This window comes from Anguilla anguilla, chromosome 11 (genome assembly GCF_013347855.1).
Source record: "Anguilla anguilla isolate fAngAng1 chromosome 11, fAngAng1.pri, whole genome shotgun sequence".
NCBI classification, from domain to species: domain Eukaryota; kingdom Metazoa; phylum Chordata; class Actinopteri; order Anguilliformes; family Anguillidae; genus Anguilla; species Anguilla anguilla.
In genome coordinates this window covers 7,282,486-7,307,479 of record NC_049211.1, presented here as the reverse complement: position 1 = coordinate 7,307,479, position 24,994 = coordinate 7,282,486, and the positions used below count along the sequence as shown (strand labels likewise).

The following is a 24,994-nucleotide window of genomic DNA, read 5'->3' as shown; positions in this document are numbered from 1 at the left end:
GCTCGGTATTATCCTGAAGCACTTCACAAGGTGAATGACAGCGGCCTACAGTTCTGATGTACTCCCACGTATTTTTCGGCGGGGTCTGTGGGACGAGGGGCGCGACAGCGACTTTTGGGCGGAGCCTCACCGTCCTTGTCGATGGTGAAGGGGACGTCGGGGGTGACGATCTCGTAGCTGCAGATCTGGCTGAACTGGAAGGAGCAGTCGGCGTCCACGGCCTCCACCTTCAGGATGCTGTCGTAGCGCTTCCCCTCCACGACCGTCGCCTTGTACGACTTCTCTTTGAACACCGGCGAGTACTCGTTCACGTCGTTCACCTGGATGTGGACCGTGGCCCTGAAGGGGGTGGAGGGGGGGTCAGAGAGGAGAAAATACCGTCAACAACGACAAAATACGAAACAGCAGGAGAAACGGGGTAAGGATCCCCCGGGGCCAACACGAAATGTTCTCGTAATGTTGTTGCCCTGTTGTGGTAATGTTATAACACTGGAAAAAAAGCATTCCAGGGACATTGTGGGAGCATTATGCGCTAACTGGGTTTCGGAACTCCCTGTCGCTCACAGAGAAGCAGTACCGCATTCTACGGGCCGACCCGGTTCAGCGAGGGGCGCCACTGACTCGGTCAGCCGAGCAAAGACAACCTGCCTCTTCGTGGCAGCGCACGCAAATCCACTCCAAAACAAGAATGGACCCATGTTCTTTCACAACTCTACGTCCGTGCCGATTCACCACACCACAACCCTGATAAAGACCCAAAAACGGAAACTAATGCAACCCAATGATTTTATCATGCGAATACAATCAGGCGGTGGCGAAGCACGATAAAATTGTTTTAACAACGGGGTTCGCTCGAGGCTAATTTAATTGCCCGGACGGCGCTCAGCTTATCTAGTTTCCCTCCCGCTAATCTCCATCCCCTCGGTCTGCCCCGATGCTCTCAGACGGACCTCTGGCTCAGAGGACCCCTGTGGGGAAGGCGGGCCCACAGATTAGCTGACCTTGAAGTAGAGCGATCTGGACGGTCTGCCACACACTCCACGATCAGGCCCAAATCTAATCAGTGCTGGAGAGGGGGTTCGGTAATGGGCTCCCGGTCCATTCTAATGCATTCAGAACTGACCCTTCAGCGTAACCGGATTTTAAAATGCTTTGGGATCGTTCAAGGAATTTGCAAAGAAAACAAAAACAGATGTTTCACAGTCCTTAAAATAAATTATGTTTAACCTCTCTTTCAGTGCAGTATTACTCCAGATCAGGAATGAACTCATTCCACACAATGGAGGGCAACCAACACTGATATGGAACCCCTGTCCCTCTTAAAATGACTAAAACTAACCACTTACTGAGAAATGGATCATTATTGAAAACTACTTGTATATCCTTCGCTACACCTTTTCAGTGGATCAAGCGCAACTCAAGACGGTGTTTGCAAGTAGGCTAGAGCTGACCAAATGACAACACTCCTGACCATGGTTTTCACGCGTTTAGCATTCAAGTCCTCTACGCTCATGACTGCGCTTTTTATGTGATCAGCACGCAGGTTCCCTACACTCCAGACTGCGGTTTAGCATGTGTTTTGCACGCAGGTTCCCCGCTTACTTGTGGGACTTCTTCATGTTCTCTCCATCGGGGCCCTCCCCGCAGTCGTAGGCCTGGATGGTGAAGGTGTGCTCCTTCTGCAGCTCGCAGTCCAGCCGGTCCTTGGCCCGAATCACGCCCTCGCCCGTGGACTTGTCCAGCACCACCGCCTCGAACGGCACGTTCTGCCCGTGAATCCTGAAGCCGCATATTTCACCTGAACAAATTCGCACACGTGGGGGGGGAAATTAATTAATTCTTTCCCCCGCACAACGTCAATAAAAATCATAACAGCCAAGTGGAAAATGATTTATTGATAAATACACACAACTGGAGGGAGGAAAAAAACAAATAATGAAACCAAAACTTTTTGGCAGCCAGGGGTTGGAACAGTGAGGGTCTGTGGAAGAAGCCATGAGCACTGTGTTGGACCACGGGTGAGTACTACGGGGAGGAAGAGTGGGCCGGGGGGTGGGGGGAGGGAGTACGGTTAAAAAAATGGGGGATTGAGTGTCCCTTCCAAGCCACTTGTTCACATCGCATCCAGTCATGCAGGGGAAAAACCCAAAAAAAACGTGTGGAGAGGCATTTCACAGGAGTACTCGATATGACCATAGCTAAGGAAATATGAAATTCAAGCTATGCTAAAAAAGTATGAGTAAATATCATAAATGCAGGAACATATAAGTATTAGGCTTCCAAGAGCCGCTGGACTTTGCTCTTATTCTTGAAAGGGCAACAACATATTAATCGTTTAAGTTGTAAGACATGTGATTACAATGTTCTAAACTGAACATTCTGATGCTGATCACTGGTAACTGAATGCAATGGAGCTCCAAAACACTGAATTATGAAGAAAAAAAACCCTACTTTTCAAAAGGTTAAAAACCCTAAAAAGAATCAAGGTTGAAGCACTAAGTTATACACAGAAGTACCAAGGTAGAGCTATGTTACGAAATTCTGCATTGGCATGGAAATAATAATTTTTAAATAACAATAAAACGACCCCTTTCTTATTGCTCGACACCAAATACTGCTACTGCTTATATCTTAATGTCAAGGTAACCAAAGTCTTCCTGTGCAATGGTGTCCGTTTCTCCACACTCCTCAAAAAAAGAAAGAGAGACAAAAACGACGGTATCAGAACAGCATAGGGGATTTAACAAAAACACTGGATGAGAACTAGGGTTAGAAATATCACCTTTCCGGACACCTACATAAAAAATAAAATTAAATAACATCTGCAGCCATGCTGTGATTTAGATTAGTAATTGCTGGCAAAAAATAAATAAATTTACTACATTAGTCAGTTTCGGTAACCATTATATTTCATTTCGATGAAAAGCAAAAACTCCTCACAGGAAATACAGACATTTAAACATTATTTGTGTCCATTAAACTTCTGTGTGGTTCAGTTGCACGTTTAGCAAACCATGAACTCCATCTAAAATTATACATTTTCTCTTTCACGACTGATTGAGAAAAAAAACTTAAGTTTCTGAGCCGCTATAATGAGTCTTAATCACCTCGATAAAGTATCTAAAGTGAGAGCACAATAGTGTGTGAAAAGCAATTAAATCTTAATAACCAATGTTATATATAGGCTAAATATATTGTTTTTTTCAGGTGGGTGGGGGGTTACTTCAGTAGCTAAATAGTGGCAAAATAGAATTCTAGCATTTGTTTAATTGATATTTTCCCCAGACACATAAAAACATAAATACATGCAAGTATGCGTTCATATTTTTACATGTGTTTAGTGTACACTACCAGTTAAACAGGAGCTAAACTAGCACTACGCTCCACAAACAACAATGCACGGATATTTCTAAGTTGAATTTTCTCTTCAAGCCACACCTTTTTCATCCAGTTACTGTTTTTAGAAAGAATATTAGGTTAAATTAAAAAAACAAATTATGAAAAGAAACAAAAATAAAAACAGGGGGAAGAGATTGCAGAGCATGACAGCAGCTTCTGTGTAAGGAGCCGACGCTCTTGAGTTAGTGGGTTAATACAGCTATAGTACCAGACCAGAGAAAGAACCCGTCATCACCTTCTTTGGTGAGGGTCACCTCAAAACTGTCTACAAGAGGAAAGAGAAGACAAACCCAGGTCAGTCACACAGAGAGAGAGAGAGAGAAGGAGAGGGGGAGGGAGGAAGAGAAAAAGAAGGCGGGGGAGGCAGAGAGAGAGAGAGAGAAAAAGAGAAATGTAGAGTTCATTAAAGGGGGCAGAATTATGAGCGTAACACACGTATGGAAACGTACACATCCAAAAGCAGTTAAGAAACGGCCCACAGTCTTCCGCTTGAAAGAACAGAAGGATTTGAGGTTCAGCAGAACCCTAGCTGTCCAAACATCTGCTCGCCCACCTACTTCCAGCAGATGACAGTTTTCAGTAGAAATCACGGTATCCCACAATTCATTTTCCAGTAACTGTCATTTCCTCAAGATGCAACAGAACCCAAAGGTCAAGCTGACACACAAATTAAAGAAATTTCAGTAAATTTAAGTTTTTTGTTAGAGGAAAAGAGAAAGAAAACATCCGTGCGATTGGTCAGATAAGGGAGGTGCCCGTGTTGCTATGTTGTAAATATTTCATCTGAAGAAAAACGCACTTTAATACAGATGTTAATTATTTACCAGCCACAGCACGCTCATTCATAACAGAGAAGCACTGCATCAAGGGAAGCCAAGGGAACCGACAGCAGCCTCGTTTGGGAAAAATTTTGGATGTTGGTTTTTTTTTTTTCGGAAAGAACATTTGGGTGACTTGTTATTTGCATCCGTCTACGGTCTAAAAATGGATGACCTGTCCTCTTTTCCTCCATGAAATGATTCTGTGTTTGCGCACTGCACTGGGGGATCTGAACCTGCCACCGTTCCACCACATTTCAGGAAATAGCCTATATAGAGCCATTCATGTCCTCCAGCCCGGTAATAAAACTGGCATTCACACCCGTGCCACAGGTCACTCATAACAAGGTGATAAAAAAAACCTTCAAAGCAAGGGAGAGGCCACTGGCCAATACAAAACAAAGGAAATGAAATGCAAAATCTTCACAGTTGAGAGAAATGCTATGGCCTGGATTCAATCAACACCATAACCCTTAACTTCCAATAAAATGCAAATGCACTCTTTTTTTTTGCGTCAGACACAGTTTTAGTTGTTTATTTACTTAGTTATGCAATCACTGACTAAATCAAACCAACCAAACTTAAGTTTGAGCTCGTGTGAAGACAAAAGTGAAATGCTTGCGTTCAGTTGTCAGTCAAAGTTAAGGACCAACGGGAATTCAGTACCAGCTCGTATCCTTGCGGGAAGAAAAATGGGACGGCGTGCTTCGGGTACCACTAAAAAGCAATAAGAGTGAAATATAGAGGCAGCTCCAATGGGCGGTACGATATAACAGCTCTGGTGAGGCAGCATTGAGCACGGCTATATTTTTATCTCCTGGCTTCCCCTCACAATGCAGCAGGATTCTGCTGGATCTGACGCACCTTTCCAGCCCCACAGACAAACTCCAGGACTACTGGCTGAATTGTTTTTTTTATACTACACTGCATCAAATCTCCAGTGAAATGCATTAATAAACTAAACTAAACTAACCGAAATAAATAAGCTAAAGAAGCTAAAATAAACTAAAAAATGATGGATCGGTTATTTTATTTATTTCCGTAGTAAAAAAAAACCGGGCTCTTCCAATTCTGACGACAAAAAAAATGTAAATAATATCAGAGTGTTTTATTAGAAAAATAAATAAAATATTTGAGGCTGGGTTATAATCCTCCTCGTGCGGTGAGCCTCCTCGGCAGATGTCCTGTCTAGGTCAGCCCCGCCTCAGCCGCTTACGGGCGTCGCCACGGCGACCCGCCTCAGCCTCTTACGAGCGTCGCCACGGCGACCCGCTGACTTCCTCGGTCACCGCGGCGACACGCGACCGCGTTCCCCCAGGAGGCTCGTCTCTGACGAGCGAACACGACGTGACACGCGCGCGCGCCATACGGCCCTAGCTCTGCCGTCGGCTGCGCGCGATTGGTCAGTGCACCCGGGCCTGCGCCAATAGGGTGCGGGGAGAGACGGTGCAGCGGCGACAGTCACCTAGGGTGACACGTGACGCTGGGAAAAGCTCCCCTGGGGAGGCGGTTAGCGGGGACTGCGGCTCAGCTTGGCTGCTCCTGTTCTACACAGGCGGGGGGGGCACACAACAGCACAGTAACACCATATGACTGATCACAAATAGCAGTTCCACAGAGTCCAGAACGGCGCCATTTAGAAAATAAATAATAGTGAAATGCGAACACCTAAAAGCTCAGTTTTATCAGCATTTTCTGTGGCTGTGGTTTCTCTTTTCATTGAGGAGAAGAGATTTTATGTTTAAGTAATAAGATAAAGTAATAAGATAAATAAAATATCATTAGAGCAGCAAGTTCACAAATACAGCAGCCAAAAAAAAACCTTTTCATTAATGGTTTCCTGTTAAGCCCCTGAATTGCGGTACAGAGGGAACAGTAGCGCACCTGTTCAGGTTTTTACATTAAAGACTGCCGGCACTGAACACAGAACACTGAATGCTTTTGAAAGAGCACGTGCATTCCATACCCAACCGACTCCACCAGGCCCTGCTGCACACGCCAGCCTCTGAACCACAGCCGCAGTAAATCTGAGCGATTAAAAACATTTCAAAGCTGCTGCTGCTTGGAAACAACTGTTCCTCTCACAGGAGACTTAAAAAAAATAAAAAATACTCTTGAGCACGTGGAGAACACGTCCCACTACATGTGACCATTGGCTAAAAATATGGACAAATTCTAACCCTACAGGTTTTCCCATTTATGTACATACCTTTGGCTTGTAATTCACATCCAGGCTTTCCTTCATAACCATAATAAACAATGCATTCTGTCCTTAACTTTGAGCAACACATTAATTACCCTTTTTTTAAGTGGTCAAAGCCTTAACAATATGTATCCCCAAATGATACTGGTATGCAGTTAGGTTTTTGCTGCAGGTTGCCACATGCAAGTGCTCTTACATTGCGATACATGATTAGGGCCGTACATAATTAGAGGAGAAGGAAGCATACTTTACATACTTAGAACTGTGTGCTGAGGCAATTTCTTTTTTAGAGTCTGTTTTGTAAACAGGCACAGGATCAACGTGGGGAAATAGGCCTAAATCACAAGTCCAAACTTAGCCAGAAGTGCATTTTCAGCAGAATAATGATCACTGAGGAAGAGAGACTGCTTTTGTGATCTTGCTTCTCTGAAGATGGGCCGGCTAAAAAGACATCACTGCTCTTTGTGTGCAAGTTTAAAACACCCACATCCTCGTCTTTGTCATAGCAAAAAGGGCATTACGTCCGGAGAACCGCAATACCCAGGAGCCTTTGCTCAGTCATAAAATCAGTTCATCTAGCCAACCATGGGGAAGGCTGAGTTTGAAGTCCCTGACCCACTCAGCCCCTAAGAGACACTTCTGCATTTATATCAGGTAAAGATGTAAACCATTCATTGTGAATGTTAAAAGCAGGCCTTGCTTTGCTGGGTCTCACGGTCCCGAATAGGGATATGGGGAGAGAAGAGGGGGGCGGGGCCAGTGAAGATGGGAAATCAATAGATACGCGTGCTTTCTGGAAATAAAGAGAAACACTCCTCTCTCTCTCTCTCTCTCTTACCCGCGTACTGCAGGGGTGCGTCTTTGTCCAGGGCGATCAGCGGCGGGTCCAGGAGCACTTTGTCATCGTTTTCCGTTACGATGCCGTGATACGTCGTCTCGATCCAGGGTTTGTGTTTATTAACTGAGAGAGAGAGAGAGAGAGGGGGGGGGAGACAGAGAGAGAGAGAGAGAGAGAGGGAGGGGGGGGGGACGGAGAGAGAGAGAGAGAGAGAGGGAGATAGAGAGGGAGAGAGATAAATACAAATAAAATTTCAATAAAGTAAACTACCGTTTCAACAGCCGTCGATACACCTTGCTGTTAAAGGCAACGCAGCTGAAATTCAGCCAAAATTCTTCACGGACTTTATGAATTATGGGTATTTAATGAGAGGTAAACGGTAGCAGCAGCTGCCAAGTCGATGCATATCTGAGTAGTTATCCAGCATGTGTGCAGGCTTGCTGCACATACACATTCCGTAAGTATATATGTCATATGAAGCAGATATATCACTCTGAAGGAACCAGTGAAATGTAGAACAGCCCGTATCATCCTTAATGCACGTCCAGGTATTCCACCCTACACACTGAGGATTATGCCACAGTACCATTAGTCAAGCAGCCATCCTTCTCACAGAATAACGGTACAGTTATGAATGTATTTGTGAGTCACTAGACAATATTTTTCTGGAATCATTTGTGTGCGAGGCTGTGTGTGTCAGCCTTATGATCAGGACTATCTCTCAGGAGATGAAAAATAACCGCTCGACAACATAATGCTGCTGCAGCAGCCGTTTCATTTTATCTAGCTATCTATTGTGCAGAATCACACCACCAGAAAACACAGTAGTGCACACCCTCCATCTTGCGCAACACTATCTTTTCTTGTCTTAGGTTTTAGACACACAACATACACTACATGGCCAAAAGTATGTGGACACCTGACATCCGACATCCAACATCTCATCCAAAATTATGGGCATTAATATGTAGCTGGTCCACTCTTTGCTGCTCTAACAACTCCCACTCTTCAGGGAAGGCTTTATACTAAATATTGGAGCATTGCAGTGGGGATTTGCTTCCATTCAGCCAGAAGAGCATTAGTGATTTAGGTCAAGCACTGATTGGGCGATTAGGCCTGGCATGCAGTTGGCTTTCCAATCGATCCCAAATGTGTTGGATGGGGTTCAGGCCAGTCAATTTCTTCCACACCGATTTCAACAAAAACATTTCTGTATGGACCTCGCTGAGTTCCCGAGGTGCACTGTCATGCTGAAACAGCAAAGGGCCTTCCCCCAAACTGCCGCCACAAAGTTGGAAGCACAGAATCGTCAAGAATGTCCCTGCATTAAGACGTGCCTTCACTGGAACAAAGGGACCGAGCCCAAGCCATGAAAAACGGCCGTAGACCATGGGGTGTCCAAATACTTTTGGTCACACAGAGTTTATATACATACTGCCTTATTACACATTAGCACACCGAGACTGAGGTGAGTACAATGAGCCCAGCTTGTTTCGTTTCATTCCTTATATAAGCTGGAAATGTAGCTTGCTCGAGTATGAATGAATAGCCTACCTGACCTTTCCACAGACACACATAATAATAACTGAAGCATACAGAGTCACTGGTGGAAAGCGCTTAACTACACGGTGTCCCCGGGGACAACATTCACAAGTTCACAAGGAAATAAAAGATCTGTGATGTGTTAATCCTCTGTATGTCCATCTGCATACATTTTTTATAATTCACTGAATTCACTTTTGCAGCAGAATATAGCTCATCGTTGAGCAAGGCAGAAACTTGTTATACATTTCAGGAATAAGGAGGTATAATGTTCATGTTCTGGAAGAAGTGCCCTCACTGTTTGAAGTGATGCAATGCGCTCCATGCGTGTTCAAGTACCACCTTTTCTACATTACATATAAGGGAGTATGTATTTTTATGTCACAGAATGCAAATAAAGCACAATCTGTATGTGATTCATGAAGCACGAAACCCGCCAGACAAGCAGGCACACACACACACACACACACAAACCACACAAACACAGACACACACTCACACGTGCCAGACAAACACACACACACGCGCACACACACACTCCAAACACACACGTGCACACACACACACACACACACACAAACACAGTCTCTGTGGTTTATTTTCAGAAGCCTCACAACTTCACCCTCCACTGCAGATGCAATAATATTCACCCCGAGGGGAATTTTCTCCCTTGCACCTTTTGAAATGAAAAAAAAAAAACCTCAAAATGAAAGATTAATGAAAAACATAACTTTGCTATATATTTGCATCATACATTATGCATGATGGCCCATTTCATTGCACATGGTTTGGATGTGCACTCCAATTAATAAATATCAGTGGTGCATGCACCCTACAAAAGTAGCTCTTATAGAACACTACGTGTGTTCTTTTAGTTCTCACACTAGAAGCTGTTGCTTCAAATGCCCATATTTGGAAATTCAAGGGTAGGGCACTAGGGGTGGGTATCCATTTAAAAAAATGACATCACTGCACAGTGTTAGGTGGTAATGATATTAATTACTTTTTTTAAATTGTTCCAGCGGGCCATTATAAAAAGGTTTGGTGATGATTCAGACAAGTCAAAAATCACAATAAAAACAGCATTTACAGGAACAATCTCAGCTAAGCAGCTAACAGCGGGCAACATTTGTGCTCTGGTTTTGCTCTCGTTTACGTGGCACTGAGGCTACAGTTGTTTCAGGGGTGACGAGAAGGAACACAACACCTTCCGAAGGTGAGTCACAATTATTTCTGGTGGCTGCCATTTTGTAGGTGACAGTAGCTAAAAACACTGCCAGCACAACACCCCTGGGAGTGACGCTATGATTCATGTAAACCAGGCAAATGCACTTGTGGTCTTCTACATTGTAAGTCAGTCTTGGTAAGTTACACTATAGATATCCCTCAGCTAAATGACAGTTAATGTAACGTGTGCACCAAGTGTAAATGCATGTACTCCTTAGGCCTATATTGTGTTCCTCCATGCAGATAATCAAAGATCCCGGGACACGGTTTCAACGGCGTACAACATCCTGTATCTGCAACTGACTCACGCCCCGTTGGGGAGAGGTCATGTGACCGCTTTAAGGTAGGCCTAATACTCTGGATTACAGAGGTCAGCTGGTGCACTTAACGCAAGTACTCAGGGCCAACAATGAACACATTATCGTCGGCCTATGTACACATGAACTGAGCCCATTTCCTGTAAGCCAGTAAATCGTCCAGGCGTAAGACCTCAGGTGACTCAGTGCAGTGTACACCTTTGGAAACCACGCCAGGCAAGCCGCCAACACAATCCGCTCACTGTGCACGCATGTGTAAAAACTGACATTTATTTAACACACAAACTCTTTTAAATAGAATTTTATTCTTTAATATGGGGGGTGGGAAGTTCTGCTTTGCGGTCAAAAGCCAAAAACAGAATGCTCATGTTTTATTATTTGTAGATATTTTCTTTTTTGGCATAGAAACAGGCTATATTCTAAAGACAGTTAAGAGAACTGCACCAAAAAGAATAAGCTAAGGAATTGCACTGTCAGAAGTACAGTCAGCAGTAGCAGCAACAGCAGCAGTAGCAACCTGGAAGAATTTCAATACAGAGGCCAACCACGCTTCCTGCCAAGAATAAAATACCGCAGAATAACGCAGACGGGGAACGTTTTCACTATGAAACCCAACATCGTCATTTTAAATCAATAATTAAATATAAGATTTATATGACAGATGACAGATAACATATTTATGTATGAATGTGACACATCACTGTCAGAGCCTCTCTAAGAAAAATGGCGTTGTCACGGTTCGAGAGACGGCGATAAAACAGACACAAACATCTACTTTTACGCCGACTGGAGGGAGGGAAGGGAAGGGCAATTACATGAAAATTAAAACTAATTTCCTCTAATGCAGCTACTCCTTTTTCCTTTTCCCCCGAAACGGCTCATTAAACCATTTGAAACTCTTTAAAACAATTTACGTTTCGTCCGGATGCCAATTCCTCGTTGCTATTACTATTAAACCGGCAATTAAGCTTAAAGAGTGGCGCTTTCTCAGCTGCGATGGCAATGAGATTACCCAGAAGGAGCTGTGATGTGGTTAAAAATAATTTCGGAGGGCCTTTCCACCCCCGCGTGGTCTGACTGTTTGGGATGGCCCAGATCCAGGCTCGTTACCCCCACCCCCCACCCCCCCACCGGAGGTCTGTCAACCGTCAACCACGTAAACCTTTTAAATAAAACAGGGCCAATTACAATCACCGAGGACACATTACCAGGTAAAACACACTGATCTACTGCAGCAAAGGGCAATATGTCAGAACACGGGAACTGAGTCGTGTTACAACAGCCGTGTAGCGTGCAAGACACGTAACGCTGAGCACTTTAACACCACAAGGCCATCTGTCCCCTCTGTCTATCCCTCAACGGAACACACTGGCGCGATGTTTAATTAAACGTTTACCTGTAAGAGGCAGAATCCGCCTGCGTGCATGCGCGTCACTCAACAGCCCGCATTCTTTGCGCACTGCGTAGAAACAAACACACTGGGACTGTACAGGGCGTCAAACGCCAGGGCTAGCGGCGCATGCTAGCTATGTGTGCTAGCTGTGTGTGCTAGCTGTGCGTGCTAGCTGTGCGGGCTAGCTGTGTATGCTAGCTGTGTGTGCTAGCTGTGCGTGCTAGCTGTGCGGGCTAGCTGTGTATGCTAGCTGTGTGTGCTAGCTGTGTGTGCTAGCTGTGCGTGCTAGCTGTGTGTGCTAGCTGTGTGTGCTAGCTGTGTGTGCTAGCTGTGCGTGCTAGCAGCCATACGAGCGGCGCTTTATTGGGCCTGCTCTCTCCTGGCTCCACACACCACCTGTTACTAGCGCTGACTTCAAGCACCATCTGCATAGCTCCAAGAGGCTACTTAACCTCTTTTTGCTGAGAGTCAGCGTTTTTCTCATTGGCAGTGGGGGAAAAAATGAGCAAATATCAACAAAAACAGCAAGTCATCCTGTTGGGACGCGAGTGCCCGCCCTGGCCGGTCCAGACAACGCTGTATTTATCTAATTTTCCGGATATTTTTCTGGCTGCTGATGCACCGCCAGCTGAAGGATTAATTTCGACTGACAGGCGCAAAACAAACAGAGGCCGACAGTAAGGAATCGCGGCGCTCGCAGAACCACGTCGGCCCAAAATGACTCGGCATCGCTGCAGGGCAGAACTAAATTAGCGATAATAACGGATGGGGGTGGAACCGTGAGCGCTGAGGGAAATGGACTGCATTTATATAGCATTTTTATCCAAAGCGCTTTACAACTGATGCCTCTCATTCACCAGAGCAGTTAGGGGTCAGGTGTCTTGCTCAGGGACACTTCGACACGCCCAGGGCGGGGATCGAACCGGCAAACCCTCCGACTGCCGGACAACCGCTCTTACCTCCTGAGCTATGTCGCCCCCCCCCCCCCCCTCCCCCCGCCCCCCGCCCCGGAAGTGCTCGATACGCGCCAGTGTAAACGTCTCCAGAGAGGAGTCACGGTTTTGGAAAGCGCCTCTTTGCGGAACCCCGGGCGCGGAGCTGGTAAACAGGCTCGGGTCTTCCCAGCTGGGAATTCCCACGCGGGCAATCCGAAACGCCAGTGCCCATGACCTCATACAGCCAGGGAAACGCATCCCGTCTCCGTCAATCTCAGCATTCCCGCGGGATGAAAATATCAAGTGCGAGCACACAAGCGCACAGGATCGATTTTGAAATCAAAAACTAATTAAAATTAATTACCCCGCGGAGAGCAGCAATGCTGACGTACGTGTACTTTTCATATTAAACAGCGGCTCGTACACAGTACGTTATCAGGAATAATATGTACCGGTACATTTTTTCCTCGTTACATTACATTTATTTGGCAGACACTTTAATCCAAAGCTATGTACAGTAAGTGCATACCAAAGGTCATTGGAACAACTACAAAACACAGGTCCGATAAGGTACAGTACTCATTTTGTAACAGATATGCATAGCCATAAACACATCAAGTCCAGTTCACACAGTAAACATTACTCTGGTCTAACCTATGCTAAGTGAAACTAGGAGGCAGGACAGGCTACAGAAGACTACCTTATACAGCAGGGATTCAAATGCATCGTCTGCAGACAGTAAAGTACTTCACCATTTTTGGGTGAATTCTTTCCTTTAAACCCTCTTAAGCCCTCAGCAAGGGCTCTCGTTTTGATCATGTGCTATGACATCATCAAGCAGTCATCCCAGGACCTGGCGGATTAAGGGGCTGGGGTGGTAGATCGTGGCGCTTTGGAATGTAACCTTAGAATGACCCATTGTATGCTGCTACCGTGACCGAAACCACTGAATGGGGCAACTACAGTACAGTAAACGTACTAAACAATACGTCAAGAAACTGGATGTCGTAGAGATGGCAACCTAGGTAAATAAAAACACATTCAGTGTGAAAAAGCATGCACTGCATTTTTTTTATCACTGAGATTCGGTCGCCCGAAGTGATGCGTATCAGGAGCATATATGCTCTAAAATGCATTAAAATTAGCCGCCTGTACAGCTAATTGATATACACATGAAGGAAAACAAATGCTCAATATGTGCATCGGCAACACTGCTGGTGCAATAAAAGTGTCTTCTTCAAAATTCTAAGTCAGTGTTCTAGAACTCCGTTGCTTTCAGTTACCAGCCAAGATTGTTACATCAGCGTTAGAACATTCAGTTCAGAACAGTCTAATCGCATACTAGTGTAATCTTATACCTTAAAGGGTTAATCCTTCAGTGTAATGCTCCCCCGTCTCATTCTCTCACAAAGGTCACGAGTCTGAGTTTAACAAGGGCCAAAGGTGTGTGACACGCTACCCTGAGAGGGCACAGAGATCAGAGGGAGAATTTACAGCCAAAGGTGAAAGTTCGCCACAGCGGTAGCCGCGAGAAGCTAGCGTGGATAACGCGTTTCTCAAACAGCGCCCATCCTGAATCCACGCATCCACTGTGGTAAAAAAAAAAAGCAAAAGGCTTCTAACAATATCCCATCCTTTTCTCATTCCCTTAACAAAACAAATATTGGAAGCACTGCTATTCAGCTTGGAGCAATCAGGGAGAATTGCACGGATTACTGGGCTGAAACGCTTTCATTTCTTGCTTTGTTGTTTTCTTTTTGTTGTTGTTTTGTTGTCGTTGTCTGGCTGTGGATCTGAATGTGGTTTTTCGGGAAACCACCTCAGGAGACGCACGCTGGCTCAGACCGCGGGGTCAGAAGCTCTCCGGAAACGAGACGAGGGGGGGTGGAAAAAAAGAAGAGAAGAAAAGAAAAGATGAGAAAGAAAGGGAAGACTGAAGGCAATTGGCTCATTAACTGGGAGCAGCCTCCCCGGGCGAGTGCGCAGTTATCGCCGGGGTCATCGGCGCTAGGAAACGGATACAGAGTAAACGCAGCCTAGCGACGGCGGAACGGCGGCGGCGTGCGGCGGGGCGCGGGGGGCGGGGCATCTCAATGGGGGGGGGGGGCGGATGCTCACAAGGGAAGGGCTACGCTGGAAGTCAGTGGTGATATGTGTGTGTGTGAGGGCGCGTGTGTGTGTGTGTGTGTGTGTGTGTGTGCGCGTGTGTGTGTGCGTGCGTGCGTGTGTGAGCGTGTGGGAAGAGTGGTGCTGGAAGCGGGTAGTGCGCGGGCGTGTGCAGTGACTCCTGCGCCAGTCTGGGGGGGGGGGGGCTGTATAGGGGGGCGGTACGGGGAGATCCACACGATTCAGCTCTTCTGTTCAGAGCACTGACTCACTGCCCCACACAGAAGGGCTCATTAATGCCCTTCAGTGCATGCGGTGCTGAGTGAACACCATACACACCACTTCACCCACAGTAATGTACCCTCCACACAGCCCAGCGAGCGCACCGCTCCATCAGCATGTTAAACGCTAAACACTTAGCCTGTGTGGTCTTGTAAACGGAGCCCAAACGTTTTCTCCGACGGCACTCCCTGTGTGTTGTGCTCAACACCTCGCCATGCTCTTAAAGCAGAAGAATGGCGGTATCCCAAAGCCAGAGGAGGTTGTAAGTGTTTATACTGTCGCACATTCCTGTGTTCATTCCCAACGGCATTCCCATACACATTCCCATCGGAATTCCCGTGCTCATTCCCATACACATTCCCGTCGGAATTCCCGTGCTCATTCCCAACGGCATTCCCATACACATTCCCATCAGACTTGCCGTGCTCATTTGCACTGGCATTCCCATTATAATTCCAGCACTCATTCCTGTCGGAATTCCCGTGCTCATTCCCGTCGGCATTCCCACTCTGCGTGGCTCGGGCGGATCTGAATGGGACCGGGGGGAATGACCGCGGTTTTCCGGTCAGCGCCAGTGAAACCCCAGACAGGATTTAATCAGACTAGACCGCCACGGCCTTTCCCAAATAACACTGCTGCCCCCTCCCAGCTGACACACACAGGGCGTGGGGTGAGTCAGCGGAACTCAACCAGCTACTCAACCAGACAGGACAAGCATTATTACAGAGTGAATAAATGAGATCACTATGATAAATGACCATCAGATTTGCCCAGTTCAGGACATTTGCGAGACGCCGGGTTTCAGCAGTGGCTGACGTTGGCTGTACGCTCGGTTTAAAATCTCAATCTGTTTGCAAACGCTCACTCAGAGCACAGCCAAACTCTGCCACGCTCCTGTGTTTATAGGGCAGTAATGAAGGGCCACTCCTCACTGGCTGTGTTGACTGCAGCCCAGGAGTCTGGGTAAACACGGGCCTCGGGCCCTTTCCTAATAAATCCCCCCCTCCCCCACCCCACCCCCCACCCCCCCCCCCCCCCATCCTTTAAGCAAAGCCGACAGCAGGGCATCAGGCCCGGCTGCCCCCAGCTGATTGGAGCTCTGGTAAAGACGCACACGGTGTGCTCAAGGAAACGCTTGTTTGCTCGCCGCGCAGTCAAAACTCAGACAACAGGGCAAATGTGTTTTCGCCCTGGGGAGTGGGGGAGGGGGAGGGGGAGGGGGAGGGGGGTGGGGTCAGGGAGGTGCTGAATGTGACTCACACACACACACACACACACACACCAACACACACTCACACACACAGTCTCTGTGAATGGAGACAAAGGCCCAGTGAGAGCGGGTCCCGCCCAGGCCAGGGTAATCCTGGGTAAAAAAAAACACACACACAGGGCCCGCTCTCTCAGCCTCTCTGAGGGGGTAACGCACTGCGCCGCTGGCTCCAGGTGACGGGCGCGTTCGGCTCCCCCCCCCCCCCCGTTCCCATGATGCCCTCTGTTCCACCGCCCCAGGAACGCAGCAGGCACAGGGCCGTGCCCCCAAGTCGCTCGTCGCTACGAACGCAGCCGGAGGCAGAGCCAACTGGGGTTTCGTTACAAACAGAACTAATATTATATTAACTAATCAACATTTCCCATTATCATGAATAAGTAATGTTGTAGTTTAGATGGGAGCGGGCCTGGGCTTGGGGGAAGGAGTTCCGCCTGAGCTTTTTCTAAGAAGTAATAAATCTAACCGTTACTGGCCTTATCTGGGTGTCTTATAAAACATTATCACTATGCAGCCAGTGTCATAAAGTTGAGTTGCTAGATGAATCAGATAATCCACCTCCTCAGAGTTTTGTAACTGAGAGCAGCGATGAACCACACCGGTTACCCTTTCTCGCCCAATAATGCAAATGTGATGCTGCAGGCTCTCACTAGCCACCCGGGGCATTCCAGTCCTTATGTTCATCAGACTCCGTACTTTTGGGATTTAGTTTCATTCAGGCTTTCAGAGGAGTAGCGGGGGGGGGAGGGAGGGGGGGGGCAAAACTCACTCCCTCCATAACACAAAACTGGTTTCTGCTTTTCATATTTCATTTTAAAGTCATGTTGTTAATATCGTAAAAGGAACAGTGTTTGGAGATAGACAGACGGTTCCACATAACTGAGAACCCACCCACCCCCCCCTGAGTAAAGACAGACTCCATATTCACAGTCAAATTACCCATTTGTGCCAGATCACTGACTCTCCACAATTCCGCCAGTCACTCAGGGCAAGTCACTGGCGAGAAGGGGAATCAGAAAAAAAAAAAAAAAAAAACAAGCCAAAAAAAGGTCTTGCTCAAGTAGGTGTCCGGAAATCCCCACCCTTCACCTTTTACACTGCAAAATGGAAAGCAGCACAAACTCTCCCCAGTCAAAACTCCTTTACATACTCCTGCGGACTGGAAGATTTTTCTCCAGAAACGGGATCAGGGCTCCTGTGTTCGTGCCCCGGGCCACAGTGGCTCATTGTGATAGACTCACTCCGTCTCCCGGCCGAAAAAAAAAAAGCCCTTTGTTCCCCCGAAGTTTGGACTCCGTGAATAAATGGGGCACCGAATAAAGAGTTGATGCAGAGTCAGGGAAGTCACACGCCCCAGAACAAACTCGTTTTTTGAAGGGAGGAATCCGGCAGAAAAAAAATGTCTGTGCTTCTCCGAAACAACAAAACGGCTCGGAGTAGAAAACAATATCCTCAACAATACCCCCCACAGCAAAAACACCGGAGGAGGAGAACTTCTGAAACAAGATATCCCTGAAGCTTACTCGCACAAGAAAATGCATCCCCAACTTTTTAACTCCCCAGCTGATAGTACACATTTCTGCTTGCTGAACAGAGCGGCCTATTGATTTGCTCTGTACGACTGGCAGTGCTCCCAAGATGCTAAAATCATTTCCCAAATCTTTTTCACAATTACCAGGATGCACCCGAACTACCCTTTCCAAACAGCATTGTTCTAAAACCTGGAAAGGCCGTTTGGGATTGAAATCTTCCAGGCTTCAACGGGAAGTGTGGAGTGCGCCAGACGGCCAGCACTGAAAGTCATGATTAGCTAGGGCTGACTGCCATGTTATTTCTTAGTGTCTTCCTGCACAGGAACAAAGAACAACATAGTCTTACATAAGACGGAAATACCTGGATCAAAATAAAAAAGGGAACTGTACACATCAACGTAAGAGAATATCCTCAGTATAAGAAATCTTTAAAAAGGTGGCATATTTAATAAAAGCCTGGTCTATATATCTGACCTTATTTCCATTTTTTTTTCTTCCAGAAAGAATGAGCGGTGCCTAGATTTATGAGAGTGGCTATTGTTCTGTACAAGGAAAGAGAATAGCAAATGGAGAAGGCTCCATTATCCAACCGTTTGTGAGGAGCTTGTTACACTGTTTTCCCCACATTGACTCACAAATATTTTATTCTAGTAGCTCCGCTGAGAACTGGCAGCCAAAGACGTGACGCGCGCCGCGTGTCTTCAGAAACATCCACAGCAGGCGTCGGTAGAAATAGACTCAGCGTTTGGCTTCGAGGAAGCACACCGACGGAGGACATATCAGTCTATAACCGACACGCGTCGCTCTGTGCGCCGTCGACACAGTACTCTTAGCGTCTGGCAAACACTGCCTATTAGGGAAACTTCAGGAAACCATGAAGAGAAGCGGAGCCAAGGTCCTAGAATCACCCTCTGAGAAAACGATGCTGAGAATTAACCGACAAGGGCTCTGCTGCTACAGCTTTCGGTCCCTTTTCCTCATTACTTAGCATTCGCATTGAACAACAATTTCCAATAAATTATGAACCGCAAAGGCGCGCATAAATCTGCCATCTGCCGTGGGCTGCGGTAACGCATAAACCCTCAGCCCGCGTCTGATGTTTCTCAGCCGGCTACCACATGCTGTGCCGAGTGCTTCTCGCGCCGCCGTTTCCGCGCGCCGTGCCGAACTGCTCAATTAAAGCGCAGCCTTCTCTCGCGCTGCATTAAAATTAAACGGCGCACATTTTCCACCCTCCACAAAAAAAACCAATTAAACGTGATATTAGGCTAATATAACCAGACGGCAGATGATGTAGCACCGTGAATAAAGAGAAACTAGAAAGGAAATAGACCTACAATTAAGATGAATGCGATGTTAAATGATCGTTTTTCTTTAAATTCACAGCAAAAGGAGCAAAAAATAAAAATGTAATTATTGTTAGCTATAGGCTGCATTGTTGGCTATCGGCAAACCTTCTAACTTTTATGTCTTTCAGCTCTGTTACATCTGAGCAATTATTCAACTATATCTACTCCAACTGCAAGCCTCAACAAGACAGGCCTGACAGTGTCTCACGTTTTATTTGGACCTGAGAAAAATCCAGAAACGCAGCAAAACGCATCTCGTCTGAACCGACTGTGGGATCAAGCACACCCTCCCCACACTCGTGTTTTTCAAAGACACGATCGCTTCACGGCCAAGTCAAAAACGGCAGGCAGGACTGTTCACCGCAGAGTCATCGACACCCTGGAAAATCATCAAGCAGGGCTTTAATGCAAGAGGTTTTCAACCTGTTTTGATCCCCCACACATGCTCAAAGGCATCCTGGAGACCCCCATCATAAGTTAAAAAAAGAGTTTTAGTGAACATGGCAGATTCCAAAATGGGTTTGCTAAGATACAATACTTTCCGTTACCACATTAATACCTTTCACACATTAAGTAGCCTGGCTTTTAGATGGCCTCAGGCTCATCACTGGCAAGAGCTCCTAACTGTCCCCACAGGAAACAGAGACAAGACAGCCCAACCAGGAAATACACACAGTGAAGACAGAACTATGAATGTTCCTTCTGAAAGGTCAACCAGATAGAAAACCAATCCCAATCCCATGCCACCCCCCAACACTGGAACACAGTCCAGAACATTCTTCAATTAGCCTAGATCTGAGGACAAAGAATACAGATGTAGCCTATTTGTTTTATGCATTTAGAATACAGGAAGCAAAAACAGCAAAGTGGTAACATTTTTGAGACAATTGGTCCATTTTGTCATCACTGCGTTTTTTTGCACATAGGCCTAGATGTCAGATGATTGACAGATGGACAGGATAGGGTCAACTGGCAGCAGGTGAGGCCATTAGTCCTAAAAAAAGGGAAAGCAACTCCCACCCAAATTTGGGTTTTTTTTTACGTGTTACTTTTCCTGATAGCAGCGGGAAAGTGAACAGGTGCAACAGCCAAGCACACCTGTTCTGCTGACACAGCAACAAACAGCACCAACTGGACTTCATAGTGCTCATGTTATAATGTACTGTGCAAAATACTTGAGCTTTGAAAATACTGAGCCAAAAGATTTGAAAGGTGGATTTAGCACTGGCTTCACATTAGCATGATAGAGAAAATCGGCCCACCAAATTTTACTCTTTTTACATGACAACCAGTCTGACACAAGTGCTGAACTTGCTAATGTGTTACCATTATTGCTATGAAAAAAAGCTGTGTGGTTCAGTTGCCACATGGCAAGTTATGGTTCTTTGCAATACTTACCAAATGACCCACAACTTGAGAGAAGAGAATGAACTTCATAACTAAAGACTGGGCTGGACCCAACCTTCCAGATAAGACTTGGATTAAGACGTGCAGACTTACTGCTTCTAAAACCAGATGTAGAACCCGATGGACCTTGCCAAGGTTCTGATTTTACAGACTGACTTATTGTTGATTTATCACACAAATGCAAATATTATTCGCTGACTGCCTGCCAGGTAATTTTAGATAATGCATGAATCTATTTGAAATCAATTTAAAGACATAATAAATCTCCTATCCAAGCAAAAATCCATTATATCGAGCATGTAATAATTATAGTTGAGTTAATCATGTAGAATGTAGGCTAATTAATACACAGTGTTGGCTGCCAATATGATCACCCTTGCATGTCAATAGACAAGTCCCCATCTGGCCTGCTGAAATCAAATCTCTGAAGTAGGCTAAATGTTGGCAGTACAATAAGGTAAATTAACACTGACACCTGTAAGTAGTTTTTTATTTTATTTTAATTTGGGGTCTATATAGTGTTGTCTTCAGAATCTGATTCAGGTTTGAACACGAATCGCTGAATCAGCGTAATGTTCCCAACCCCTCCAGGTGCCATAATGATGAGCTGCTCAGTCAGAAGTTAAAAAAAAAAAAAAGTAATTTGTCATTTGTGGTGTCAAGAGGGACGGTTAATCAAAAAATGTAAATTCTCCACAATCCAAAGAATATTCTGGAATGAACAGAAAAGGGTAGGCTAAATCCCAAATTTCTTAAAGAGTGAAACGAAAGGGTTCAAGGCAATAGTTGAATAGCTGAATTAATTGTTTTGATGAAAAACACACAAGGCAGTTAAAAGAAAAGATTGGAGGAAGACTTTACAAATGCTGAAGCTGAGCAAAAACAACACACCAATGAAATCAGATCTGTATTTGTTTGTTGTTATTGCCTTGCAACAGATCCCAAGTAAGAGTTCAGCACGTTTTCCTCCTCTTTTGTGTGTCAGGCACCCACCCAGACAAATACCTTAATTGTTCCCACAAATCTTTGGGTATCACCTCACTGACCGAGGCCTGTTGTGTTTTTTTTTTTTTTTTTACTGTTTTGGATACTACTATCCTGTGGCAGAATATGTCCCTGTGCACACGGATTATGTTCATACATTAAATACTGCGCAATACCACAGAATTAGAACACATCCAAGGATTTAAGTATGGTCTGTTAAACCCTGGTGGATAAATCCCTGGGGGTTTCCAAGGAAAATGCCAAAACAAAGAAATGATTGGTTGATATTCGAATCCGAACGTCCGTGGAGAAAGACAGAAGAAGTGATTTGGAACGAGTACCCTCTTTTGGAGGTGCGAACGATAGGGTCGGAACAGGTCCATTGAATGCCTCCCACCACACACTGTGCAATCCAGAAAGAAGGGAATGAAGATGGAGACGCTAACGTGATGAGAAAGGCTAAAAGCCGACACATCGTGCATTGTTTACCTTATCTTTTGTGACCATTCATCCCGTTAAAAAGGCCATTGTTACACAGATGTCTGTCGTTAGCTACCATACATTTTAACGCACCACCATCTGACGCAAGTGTTGAATGCCAACACTGCGCGCACCGCCACAGCTAATGGAATACGCACAACTCAAGACGTCGAACTAATTAAAGGATATTGTGGTTTTCAAGGAGAAAATAAATTGACCTGCCTTTAAGCAAGAGACCTGCTTTCCCCAAGTTTGTAACAACGCCATTTGGTTAGGCTACTCCAGTCCAGTTTACATAATCTAGGCTACAGGACCCGAATCCAAGCGACAGGGCTATGAAAGTATTATTACTGACTAACTATATAAAAACAACCTGCAAACTCATTTGTCTATTATGCTCAGCTGTCCAACGTGCAAAATAACACGCAAGACTCCTGGAATCACCAAGGTTTCTTGCACAGTAGCAGGAGAGCGGCTACATTACACATTACACTTCTCGCTTTGACAACATTCTCAATTCGATCTCGTATGAAATGTATCGTCCTAAAGGGACGTGCTCCTCGTTAAGAGAGGAACGACCGACAGGCATCTTCCCACGTCTGTTTCATAAGGAAATCAGAAACTTTGCAGATGAAATAAGGGTGTGCCAGTGAAGGACAATTAAGTTTCCCGTCCTGTGTGAGATCGCATCAAAACGGAGTGTGCTAGGCTACATACCTTACAGCCCATGCAATCTATATAACTAAATTAAAGATCAAAATTACACATTCAAAGCACTGTGTCCTAAAAAAATATTTTAAAAAAGTAGCACGCTTAATGCATTTGTTCTCCACCGTTTTTAAGATAAGCAACAATTGCCTATTATTAGAAAACAACCATGTCCGATTAGCTACTGCAGTAACTTCGTCAAGAACGCCATTCAATTTTGATAGTTACTAGGTTTGAGGTGTGTCAGTGTTACAGTGGACTTTGATATTGGACTTGAAAATTAAACAGCCCACAATTCATGCACGTAAGAGAAAACAGGAAAGTCCTCACAATATTTATTTCAGTCCATCTATAACTCTGCGACACATAACATGTTTAAATAGCCTATACATCAACAGTGTTTGTGGACGGCTCTGCAATGCGTAGCCAAGATAATTCATTCATCATGCCTCATAGCTATTCTTAAAGCAATTGACACCCGTCGGAAGTCCAGGACATGTACAATATCAACCCATAAAAGTCTTGATAAAATTGATACGACATGATAATACAAAACCTACACGTCGTGTGCACTTGTTTGAAGTGGTTTGAACACATGGCTCAGGTACCCTTAAATTAGCAGTCACGAGTGCTACGCAGACCGTTTAGGAAGGTAAAGCACAGAATGTAACTTGCAATGTTTGGCAAGAAAGGGTGGAGACAATCCTGCAGAATAACTGGCAAACACACAGCACAAACAAACAAACAAACACATGCGGATTCCAACTGATGAAGCCCGTACATTCATAGTGTGTAGACAGTAGATACGACACGATTATAAAATACAACTGATTTAAAGCAACACAAGTTCTGTTTAACCTCGTCAATTCAGACCAAATTTACTGTGTAGCCTACAACGTTAAACACTTGTTAGCTACGCTATGTTTGCTTAACACGACATAGAACTATATTGTAGCTACGGTGGCTTGCTGTTACATATGTCATGCGCTGGACGAGAACGCATCCCTCCGTTATCTCCGGGACTCATAATTACAGGAGGTTAGGCTATATACCACTAAGCACGGTAGCCACAAAAAGGCAGCGCAATAATTCCCGGAGTTATAATTAGAGGAAATGCGGTGACAATAAATACAAATAGCAAGCTTGACGGCTTACCTTTAGCTGTATGAACCGAACATAATAGTCCAAGGACCAGTCCGACAATGGATGCTGGTATTTTATTCCGTCGGAAATACATGCTGCTTTTTGAACGAACCAAAACAAAATAAAACTCGAGTTGTAGCTGTAACAAAACAATTTCTCACACAAAATAAGAAAATACAAATATAAATGCTCGATAAGCGCGATGGATCTAAGATGGCTGCCGCCACCACCGCCGCCGCTTTGCAATTCCCTTCAATCACCCCTCTCTCTCGCAGTTTTGCAGCTGTATCTCCTACGGGAGCGATGGCTTGGTGACGTCAGTAATGTTATTATGGGAAGGCTTGGCTGCGTGGTGGACACAGTTTACTAACCCTGTGTTCAGGCAAGTGGAGAAGACGCTGCGGTTAGAATTCACCTCATAGAACACCACAAATTACCATTTTCTAATTGCATACTGTTTAAAAAAATCTTCATAAGGGTTGTCCACGACTTGGCCACAAGGCTAGTGCTGACTGATACCATGTAGCCTAAAGGTTACAAAAAGTCACCAAGAAAACCAGTGACCGAATGGGATGATGTTTAAGCTCAGCCTTTGCGTGTGTCGTTTCACAGAACAGTAGCCTACAGTAATGACTGCTCTACCATTTCAAGTCTGCACCGTTGTTATAGTTGCAGTGAAAAGCAGTTGCCCGGGAGACCACGGTGCCGTTCTTATGTAGAAGACGGAGGGAAAATATTTTCTGTACTGTTCACGCTGTAGCCTACTGTTCATGATAAACATCATGCCCATGTCTCACAGACCCCTGTACCACAGGGCTAAATACATTACGGACAGGCATGTATGCTTTCTAAAACAGCGTAATCGCGCTATCTTTCCCTCCAGCCTAGGCACTCGACGTGGTTCCCCTCCCTGATCAATTTGTTCAGTCTGCTAAGACAATGCACATCACGATGAATTGATAACGTTGACATTACAACATACGCTAATTGAAATACAATTATATATGGGCTGATTGTTGACTTCGAGTCAGATTAATGACTTACTTGTTTTTATATGTCCCCAC

The 24,994-nt window shown here is 45.4% G+C and overlaps 1 protein-coding gene across 4 annotated transcripts in view; it reads right to left on the bottom strand.

Annotated features, from left to right (window-relative positions):
* LOC118207645 (calsyntenin-1-like) overlaps nt 1-24,522 on the bottom strand; it is a 40,178-nt gene extending 15,656 nt beyond the window's left edge. For 2 of the 4 annotated variants that reach the window (XM_035381426.1, XM_035381428.1), the window contains exons 1-5: nt 23,943-24,522; nt 7,259-7,381; nt 3,635-3,664; nt 1,603-1,798; nt 131-339 (exon numbers count right to left, since the gene is read on the bottom strand). In XM_035381426.1, coding sequence (XP_035237317.1) covers nt 131-339; nt 1,603-1,798; nt 3,635-3,664; nt 7,259-7,381; nt 23,943-24,024 — 640 coding nt within the window. In that variant the 5' untranslated portion in view covers nt 24,025-24,522. The remainder of the gene's footprint in view (nt 1-130; nt 340-1,602; nt 1,799-3,634; nt 3,665-7,258; nt 7,382-23,942) is intronic. The other 2 variants (XM_035381427.1, XM_035381430.1) reach the window with 1 other exon arrangement.
* Nucleotides 24,523-24,994: the final 472 nt, after the last annotated feature.